Source organism: Hipposideros armiger, unplaced genomic scaffold, assembly GCF_001890085.2.
Source record: "Hipposideros armiger isolate ML-2016 unplaced genomic scaffold, ASM189008v1 scaffold_393, whole genome shotgun sequence".
NCBI lineage: Eukaryota > Metazoa > Chordata > Mammalia > Chiroptera > Hipposideridae > Hipposideros > Hipposideros armiger.
Window position 1 is genome coordinate 601,022 of NW_017731743.1, and position 11,121 is coordinate 612,142.

At 36.2% G+C, this 11,121-nt stretch overlaps 1 protein-coding gene across 1 annotated transcript in view; it reads left to right on the top strand.

Moving 5' to 3' along the window:
* SPRED1 (sprouty related EVH1 domain containing 1) overlaps window positions 1–5,584 on the top strand; it is a 137,583-nt gene extending 131,999 nt beyond the window's left edge. Inside the window, exon 7 of the mRNA XM_019663525.1 lies at window positions 807–5,584. Coding sequence (XP_019519070.1) covers window positions 807–1,457 — 651 coding nt within the window. The 3' untranslated portion in view covers window positions 1,458–5,584. The remainder of the gene's footprint in view (window positions 1–806) is intronic.
* Window positions 5,585–11,121: the final 5,537 nt, after the last annotated feature.

Consider the following 11,121-nt stretch of genomic DNA (forward strand, 5'->3'; position numbering starts at 1 on the left):
ACACTCGTTACCCCTTTATCCTATGATTGTCTAGTCACACCTTTGGTATTCTCTGCAGAACATGCTTACTTACAAGTTCTACCTTCCACAAAACTCTAGAACGCAATTCATACACATTCTTTGCCACTTTATGACAACAGTTATGTTTCCTCCACTGTCCAGTAATATGCTTCTCATTTTCATTTGAATCTCACCCAGAAGCACCTTTAATGTCTGTATTTCTTTCTACCCACAGTCTCTTCAAGGCTATCTAGGCTTTTTATAATATGCACTTCAAAACTCTGTCAGCCGCTCCCTATTACCCAGTTCCAAAGCCTTTTCCACATTTTTAGGTATTTGTTGTAGCAACCCACTTCTTGATACCAAAATCTGTATGAGCCAGGATTCTCCAGAGAAACAGGACCAATAAGGGTGTGTGTGTGTGTGTGTGTGTGTGTGTGTGTGTGTGTGTACACAGATTTATTTTAGGGAATTGGCTCATGTGATAGTGGAGATACATTTCCAAAATCTGCAGGGTAGGCTGTTAGTTAGGCTTGAGACCCAAGGAAGAGTTGGCAATCAGTCCTTGTTCTAGTAAGGCTTTCACCTGATTGGACGAGGTCTACCTATGTTATGGAGGTATAATCTGCTTCACTTTTCATAGTCCACCAATTTAAATGTTAATGTCATCCAAGAAACATCTTTACTTAAACATTCAGAATAGTGTTTAATCAAATATCTGGGCACTGCGACCCAGCCAAGTTGATGCATATAATTAGCATTCACAGTCCTTATCTTATTGCAGTTTTCATCTCTTTCTTTCTTAGGTCCCTTTAAAATCAATCCGACATGTCAGCTTTCAAGATGAGGATGAGATTGTCAGAATAAACCCTCGAGATATCTTAATACGTCGTTATGCAGACTACAGACACCCTGACATGTGGAAAAATGACTTGGAGAGAGATGATACTGACTCCAATATTCAGTTTTCTAAACCAGACAGTAAAAAATCAGACTATCTGTACTCTTGTGGGGATGAGACTAAGTTAAGTTCACTCAAAGACTCTGTGGTATTTAAGACACAACCTTCCTCATTAAAAATTAAGACATCAAAACGAAGAAAAGAAGATGGTGAACGTTCTCGCTGCGTATACTGCCAGGAAAGGTTTAATCATGAAGAAAATGGCAGGGGGAAATGTCAGGATGCGCCAGACCCTATTAAGAAATGCATATATCAAGTTAGTTGCATGCTCTGTGCAGAGAGCATGTTGTATCATTGTATGTCAGACTCAGAGGGAGATTTTTCTGATCCCTGTTCATGTGACACTAGCGATGACAAGTTCTGCTTACGATGGTTAGCCCTAGTAGCTTTGTCTTTCATTGTACCTTGTATGTGCTGCTACGTCCCTCTGAGAATGTGCCATCGTTGTGGTGAGGCTTGTGGGTGCTGTGGGGGGAAGCATAAAGCTGCTGGATGAAAGGGTCCAGGGCCAAAATGAGATTAAAACCTTTGTTTCCAGGAATTAGCTAACTTGGATTTGTGGAAGCTTTGGCAAGCAATATGAAGTCTTGCCTGGTGTCATTGGGGCCACATGTGGAGGAAGCAGAACTCGTCAGTGCTCGGCATTTCACAAATGCTAGCCATGCCTAACTTTTCCCTTGAGTGCATGGCATGTTTTGTTACAGGTTGTAAAGAGTATTTGCGAAGGGAAACCATTTCTGGTTATTGGCTATAAAAAGTGAGCATAAAATATGATCCAACTAAAAGGGATTAATTTTTGGCATTTTTGTATATTTATGCGTTAGGTGATGGGACTTTTAAAGGTTTGAAATCTAGGACATGAACTAAAAGTGCACTAGGGGACAACTGATTTCAATCTAAGAAAAGTTAACACTTGGAAATTATAAGAAGTTAAACAAGTGCAACTAAATCATTTATTGTTTTTTGAAAGCAGTTTTATGTATAAATAACAAATGTTTATATTTAACTAAATATAAGGTACGAATTATGACATATTAAACTTTTCTTCCCCTTCCTAGTTCTGAAGTAGATGTACATATATCTACTGTCACATTCCATTATATTTTGAATATTTTACTCATCTAGTTAATAACATTTTTATTTCATGTGAATGATTTGATATTTTCATCCTCATTTCCCTTTGGCTCTGGTTTATATTGAGTTATATCTGTACATTCTGGTAATCTAAAATCCTTAAAAATATTCTAATAGCCTTGAGTGACCAACTTTTTTTTAAAGCACAGATGTAATTGTCTAATGTTCTGATGGGAACATAACACTTATTTTTATATAAAAAGAGACTGAGTAAACATTATAGAAAAAAATGAGGTTTGGGGGTTGTTGTTTTTGTGGTATTCAACCAGCAAGTTGTTTTCTTTCAGTTTCCTCCTTCAAGAAATTATATTGCATTTACAAATATTTTACAAAGCAAAAAGTGTAACTGGATAGTTGGTGTACAAGTTTCCTCCTAAGACCTCCATTTATCATTCTGCTAACCCAGAATTTGTTCAGCTGTGTTACTAATTTTTTAGCTTAATCCTCAGTGCTTATAAATTCACATAACAACAATAACTTTTCTCAATTGCATTTTATTTTATTTAAACTGGCCAAAAGAAAAAATTATTTTATGTTAAACTGCGTGTTAAACTATCCCAGGAAAGTATTTAATCCAACATTGTGAATGAAATATCGTATACATTAAATTTATTGCTTTTGCAGAGCATTGTATTACTGGATGTTTTATTTACAAAGTACTTGGATAAATGTTCAAACAAATTGTTTAAAGTACTTTGGGGTCAGATTGTCTTTTTTTTCTTTTAAGTGTTACATTTAAACTCTAACCAAGGAAGGGGTTCTTTAAGAACATTCCCTTAGAGGGATTAAGTTGAGAAGTGTGCCTTTTTTTAATGGCTTGAAGTTTCAGAAGTGATAAACATTAAAATCACACTACCATTTGAAGCTCATTTTCTATGCAGGATTTTAAATGTCATTTATGTATCATTCTTTTTACATTCACACTTAAGCTTGTGTTTAGCTGTCTTCTTTTGCCCCATATCAAACTGAACAATGTATATAACACTATCTGTCTGTAAAATACTTTTTTTTAAGAAAGCATTTATATTTATATGACAGCTTGAACTGACAACGTTGTGTATATAGATCATCTTGAAGTATTATTTCACATTGAAAAGAAGAAAATATATTGATAACTATAGATGTTATGAAGAAGAGGTTATTTCTAGTTTTGTACTAAAAAAATCAATTGGATGAACTAAATCCAAACATGACACTGTAGCAGCAGTTTTAAGTCTTATTTTTACTGTTTATATATTTGGATGCTGCTACACCAGATGATCTTCATCCCTGAAGTTTTCAGCTAAACTTGGTTACCTAGGATAGACTGTTAACTTTCAAAATTACTTTTTATTGGTGGAATGGGAATATCGGTTTTCCTAGTGAATGGATTTTCATATTTGTAAGTGCGGAGTTTATAATTCAGGATTGAGCAAGGTGTGAATAACTGAAGAAAATAACTTGCTGGCTATATAGGAAAATGCTGTGGAAATGAACTGTGTACATACTTCTGGGAAGAACAAATTAAATCATTTCTTCTGTTGAGCACTAATCAGTATAGTGCAACTCCTGGTTCTGTACTGTATTTTATATGCAACATATATGCTTTAATATTTTAATGTTTGTGCATTAATATTTTCAAATTGTTTAACCACTTTGCTGCTAAGATTTTGCCATCCCATCCCCATTTTTTCCTTTACAATTTTAAACAATTTCTTCATTAAAACTATGGTGATAAAATGGTTTTTATTTCACCTTGGATCTTTATAGTTAACACACCCAGTTTCCAAATTAGTCCAGAAGACTAACCGATAATATAACGTTATCTGATCTCTGTGTGGAAATTTTTCTCTTTTGAGTAAATTAGAATCCTTAACGTGTAAACTAACAGGTAGTTTAAATTTCTTGTTCTTAAACGTGTGTATAGGTATGTTCAGGGACATTTTCTCCTTCTGCATACAGATTTGGCACTGCCTATGGGCTGTTCCTCTGAAACCTTTCTCTTTGTTTTTAATCTGGTAGTATAAGCAAATGGCTAAACAAAACTGCTTAAGTAATAGTAAATATTGAAAATGAAGTCATCTAAGATGGCATGACTGATGGCTCGTTGTGTTCAGATTTGTTAACTCTAAATGATTTTTCTCCAACCTTGAAGGGATGGGTGGGGGCGGGGGGGGGGGGATCATTTGATAGCTGAAGAAACATGAGGTGTGGAACTTCAGCACCACCTACTGGATAATTTATAGGCCAGAGACATTAGGTGGCAGTTGGGGTCTGACAGGGTTCATTGCTGTTCTCCCAGTAAAGGGCTATTTAAGTGGTGACCACCTCCACATGGAAAAAGCAGGAGTAAGAAATATCTCAAAGGAACTGTAAAATGAATCTTCTCCCTAATGTGTCTTGTTGGTTGCCGAAAGATTTTAAGCACTTTTTTCTTAAGTATCCTGTTTTAAAATATTTATTGATATTTGGAACTGGCAGTCAAAGTTAATGAATGTGCCGAAGCATTTCTAGAACCAATTCTTTTAACTTGCTCAAGCCATTACCAAAATGGTATTCTTATTTTTCCTCCCTTTACTAGTCAGGGAAAAATTTTTTTAAAATAATAAACTTCACCTGTATTAACATCAAGACAACTTCAGAGAGAGTGTGTGTGTATGTCTCTGGGATACTGGGGCAGGGGTTAAAATTTAAAGGGGAAAACTTGAAACTACCTATTTTCACTGGTTATTCAGCAGTGCCTAATACAAACTTTTGAAGTAATACAAATGCACTTTGAATTCATGTTAGAGTGCCATCTGATATCTTGGGTAAGTTTTTTTCTTTTATTCCCCCATCCTCAACTCCCACCCCCATTTAATTGAACAGCACAGAGATGTTTCTTAATATCCATATAAGTCTCCTAAATATAGGAAACGTACTTTTCCTCCACATGGGCTATTTAAAGAATCTTAAGGATGTTTCTTCTCTTGAAATTTTTTTTTTGGTCTTGGGGTTACATTTTGGAATATGTTTAAGATTGGGTTTTTAATTTTAACCCAAAGATACATTAAGTAAGTGTAACATTTTTCTCCATAAAACTTTGAAAACCTTAGTCACCTGGAAAACAGATTCTTCACTAAATATTCTTGTTCTTAATTTCACTTTCAGGATCACATTTCTAAGTGTAAGAGAAAGCACTAGAAGCTTACATTGTTGTTGCACTTAAAAAAAATGGTCTATAAACCACAATAATAATAGCACCATAAGGTGTTTTGCAGTAAATCAAAATATAAAAAAATCACAACCTGAGGTGATTTCTATAAACCAAAAAAAAAGGGCTTTAAGGTATAAAGGTACTGTTTGCCTAGCAGCCAGGTGGTTATAAAACTTTCATATGCTTTGGTACACTGATGTTAGCCATTGTTTCTGAAAGCTCCTTAAATTGCATAAGTTGCTAGTTTTGAAAATTTTCAAAAATAATCTAGTTGAAAAGCTTTTGTATTAAAGATAGACATAGATTTTTGTGAACATTGCCAGTGTGTAGTGTCATTGCTTCCTATTCTTGACCTCAAAAGTGCCTCACTTGTATATTATTTCCATTAAAAGCTTGACTGCATTCTTTCTAATAAGCAATGAAATCTTGTTTAACTCATGTCATAATGTATCTCCTTAGATATAGTTGACTAGCTTGATAGTTTTGGGTATATAATGTAAATATGCATATATAAGTTTGTAACTGTTTTTGTTACATCATACCCATGTAATTGGACATATCAGATGATATCAAAGAATTTGTTTTAATTACCTGATTAAACCTGTCATGAAATATAAAAGGACTTTTTCTTACTCTTCTAGAGGATGACAAACTATCACAAGAGAATTATCTAAAGAGAAAGCAATAGAAATGGAAGCTTTTGATCATAATTTTGTAAGGTATATTTTTAACTGAAAGTTCATGTATAGTTCATCTTAATGACTTATTCACCTTTGATTATATCCAGATTCTTTTTTTTTTAATAGGCTTTTTACCTAATACGTTATATTTATTGGTTTGGAATATGTTACAGCTATATGTTAACCACCTTAAATGATATGTGGGAAATTTTTAACCCAAGACTGCTACTGATTTTTTATGTGTCCTCTTCAGTTTCAGAGCATCACTTAAGTTGTAATATAAACAAAGATAGCTAATAATCTAAATGGAAAATTAGGATTGCACTCAACTCAAAAACCATAATGTATTTCAACACCAGAATAACTTCCAGATTAGTATACGACAGTTGTATTTGTTTGAAAAATCAAGAATTAACTCTATACCTTTACCATAAATTTTGAAATATAATTTCATGTGCTTATTTACAGGTTTTCAGAAATTTGCTTTATATTCTTCACATCAAGTTAATACCCACAAGTGAGTAGGATAGTGTTTATATCAGAGAAATTGAAACTAGGGTTTCTGCTTTGTTATTAATATAGTATCATGCACATGGTGGTCCTTAGAAAAGTCAGTATTAATATGAAAGCTGGAATAGACTCCTTTAAAATGAAATCTTCTAAGGTTTGCAGCTTTAGACCCTTGAAATGATGGCTCAAAACTATATTCATATTAAAGTCTTACCTGCAGAATCATAGTTGAAATGGTGTTTTGTCTAACAATCTTCATTTTTATTATGTATTTTTAAATGATCGCTTTTAATCCACAAATAATCCTATAATGTAAGTTTTAGCCTCCTCACTTTATTAAAGATGAGATTTAGGCTTTACTCAGCACAATACCCTCTAAGCCCATCGATATTGTTGCAGGTTAAAAAATATTCCCAAAATCACTTAAGAGACACCAGGATTTGAACCATTCTACTTACTCAAAGCTCATGTTTTTAGTCACACTGCAGTTTTGCCTTTTGTTATGAGTTTCAGATATACTTCATAGAATAAACATGTTGTTAAAATGAAATTTTATTATTTTCAAGGATTTTTTTAATTACAGGTGATATACAATATATTAGTTTCAGGTGTGTAACACAGTGGTTAGACATTTATGTAACTTATGAAGTGATTATCCCAATAAATCCAGTACTCATCTGACACCATATGTAGTTATTACAATACTGTGACTATATTCCCTGTTAATACTCTACATCTCCATGACTATTTTGCAACGACCAATTTGTACCACTTAATCTCTTCCCTTCACCCATCCCTTTAACCAACACCCCAGTCCTGCAACAATCAAAATGTTCTCTTATCAATGAGCTTGTTTCTGTTTTGTTTGTTCGTTTATCCTGTTCTCTAGAACCTACATATAAGTGAAATCAAATGACATTTGTCTTTCTCTGTCTGACTCAGCACAATACCCTCTAGGGCCATCCATATTATTGCAGATTGAAAGATTTTGTTCTTTTTATGGCTCATTAATATTCCATTGTACATATGGAGTGTATACCACCTCTTCTTTATCCATCCATTGATGGACACCCAGGCTCCCTCCATATCTTCATGTAAACAATGCTGCAAGGAGCATGGATGCACATGTCCCTTTGAAGTGGTGTTTGGGTTTCTTCGGGTAAATACCCAGAAGTGGGATTTTGTGTCCTTTGTCTCTTGTTATAGCCTTTGTTTTAAAGTCTGTTTTGTCTGGTTGTAAGTATTGCTACCCCAGCTTTTTTTTTTTCCATGTTCATGAAATATCTTTTTCTGACCCTTTATTTTCAGTCTGTGTGTGTCTTTCAATCTGAATTGAATCTCTTCTAGGCAGCATATGTCTGGATTTTGTTTTCTTATCCATTCAGCCACCCTATGTCTTTTGACTGGAGTATTTAATCCATTTACATTTATAGTAATTGTTGATAGATATGTAGTTATTGCCATTTTATTATTCATATTTTTTATTTTTTCTTAAGTCCCTTTAACATTTCTTATAATACTGGTTTGGTAATGATGAACTCCATTAGCTTTTTCTTCTCTGAGAAGCTTTTAACCTGTCCTTTGATTCTAAAAGATAGCTTTGCTGGATAGATTAATCTTAGTTGTAGGTCCTTGCATTTCATCACTTTGAATATTTCCTGACAATCACTTCTGGCCAGCAAAGTTTCTGTTGAGAAATCAGCTGATAGTCTTTATGGGAACTCCCTTGTAGGTAACTAATGGTTTTTCTCTTGCTGTCTTTAAGATAATTTGTTTTTAACCTTTGGCATTTTAATTATGTGTCTTGCTATGGGTCTGTTTGGGTTCATCTTGTTTGGGACTCTCTGTGCTTCCTGGGCTTGTATATATCTTTCTTTGACCAGGTTTTGGAAGTTTTTCATCAATTCTTCAAATAGGTTTTCAATTCCTTTCTCTCTTCTTTTTCTGGTACCCCTATGATATGAATATTGGTGTGCTTTATATTGTTCCAGAGGCCCCTTAAACTATCTCATTTGTTTTTTGTTTTGTTTTGTTGTTTTTTGCTGCTCTGATTGGGTGTTTTCTGCTACCTTACCTTCCAAATCGCTGATTCAATCCTCTGCTTCACCTAATCTGTTGAGTCCCTTTAATGTATTCTTCATTTTAGTTATTGCATTTTTCATTTCTGCTTGGTTCTTTTTTATGTTTTCTATCACCATTTTTATGTTTCCTATCTCTTTGTTGAAATACTTACTGAGATCATTGAGCATCCTTTTAACCAGTGTTTTAAACTCTGCATCTGGTAGCTTGTCTCCATTTTGTTTTTTCTCTGGATATCTGTTCTTTCATGTGGGACATGTTTCTTTGTCTCCCCATTTTGGCTGCCTTCCTGTGTTTGTTTCTATGTATTAGGTAGAGCTGCTATATCTCCCTGTCTTAGTAGAGTGGCCTTATGTAGTAGGTGTCCTGTGGGGCCCAGTGTCACAGTCTCTGGTCACCTGCCGGGTGCCCCAGGTGTGTTTTTTGTGTGGGCTGTGTGTGCCCTCCTGTTGTAGTTGAGCTTTGGTTTCTGTTTTTATGTCAATGGGAGGGATTGACCCTCAGGTTGGTTGGTTGTGAGGACTGTTTGTGACTACAATGGAGGAGCTGTTATGCAGGGGCTGAGCCTACAGAGCAGGATTCACTTCAGTGGAACTCTGGTGCCTGCCCAGTCTGTCCTTTGGGTGTTTCTTTTGTGGAGGTGATTGGGTGGTGGTGTGGTGTGGTCTGAAGCTAGCCACCATGTGTGTTGCTTTGGGAGTCTCTTGGGAGGAGCTCTGTTGAATGCTAAGGTCAGCCACTGCTTGTGCCCTGCCCTGAGCCACTTGGTATGAACTACAAAGTGATTTGTAGATGTTTGCCACTTGTGCTGGACTTGAAGGTGCCTAAGTTGCGAACCAGGGCCAGCTGCCACTAGTGCTGAGTTTGAGCTGCTCAACAAAAAGTGCAGGGCACAGAGGTGAGATGCTGTTTGTTTGGGGTTTGTGAACCTTTGAGAGATATTTGGAAAGTTCACAGCATGAACCAAGACAGGTCATTTGTATGGAAAAGCCACCAGAAGCAGCTCAGGTGAGCCCACAAGTAGGGTGAGGTGGGGTCTTAGGGGATCACCAGGGTGGTGCGAATGTTGTGTTAGCTAGGTTGATGGAGACTTATATGGCCGTAACCTGTGTCTTCATGCTGGGTGAGGGGAGGGCTCAACAAAGGAATAGTGGCTTCTGCCAGCATGTTCTGTCTGGGAGAAAGCTGACACTTCAACCCTTGCCTTGAAGCCAGACAGTTCCTCCCCTATGTTTCTGGCATCTTTTGAGCTGCTGTCCCAGCACTGGAGCTCAGAACAAGTGAATCCATCAGTAAGTTCATATATGAGCCCTTTAAAAGGAGCACCTGGCACCCCAGCACCCTTTGTCTCAGCCACCATCTCTGCTGAGTTTCATAGCCAGAACTTATGGGGACTTCTCTTTCCGGCACTAGAACCCTGGGATGGGGAGCTTGGTGTGGAGCTGGGACCCCTCCTCAGGGGGGCCTCTGCAGCCCAGTTTTGTGGGGCCAGACCATTCCGTGTCTGTCCCCACCCCTGGAGGTAGGGGCTTCTCCTTGTGGCTTATTCTGTATATCCTTAGTTATAGAACTTCTGTTCAGCTAGACATTGGGTAGTTTTCAATGATGGTTGTTCTGTAGCTTAGTTGTAATTTTGATGTGGTCATGAGAAGAGGTGAGCCACAGCATTTACCTACTCTGCCATCTTGACCAGAAGTTTGAAATTTTACTCCTAAATGAATAATTTTACAAGGGAATAATTTCTTAATTCCAACTCACATTTGTTTTCGTTTCTGGGCCCATTTTTTATCTGTCTTACTAGATTGTGCACTATCCACAGTATGGCATGTGGAAATCCTTAAAATTGGGAGAGTAAAATTGGGATAATGCTCCAATACACAGGAAAACCTTGGATTGCGAGTAACTTAGTTTGTGAGTGTTCCACAAGAGGAGCAAACATTTCTATTAGGTTGGCGCAAAAGTAATAGCGGTTTCTGCTGTTACTCGTATTGGCAGAAACCGCTATTACTTTTGCACCAACCTAATAATAAATTTTAACTTGGTAAATGAGCGATGTCTTGAAATACAAGTAGTTTGTTTCTGGAACAAATGCTCGCAAACCAAGGTACTACTGTATATTAATTGTGTGCTGATCCAATAGAAAGCACTAAAGACAGTGTGTGGTATTGTTCAGTTTGCTCAATTGGTGGCGTTTCCGTAACGATTTTGAGTCGGAAGGATCCTTTTTCACCAAAGCAATACTTTCTCTTGAGGCAGTAGAAAACAATGTTCTCAAATGGGTCTTTTTCTGTATTATATACTTCTTTTTTTCTTCTTCAAATGGTCAGCCATTCATATGTCAGTTATTCTAGAAAGCCTGTCTTTGAACCAGAGTTGCATTTAGTATCAGGGCTACCTCTTGCACATGTATCAGAATGATTAGTGTCCCCTCTTCTGTCAAACTTAATTTTAACCTCAAAATAATTCACAATAACCTAGAGTCTGTGTGCAGTTAGGAAAGAAGTTGTACAGAAAGAATTCCAGAATTTCTAATATTGAAATAAGGTAATTTTTCTAGACAATAAAACTTAAGGAAACCTGCG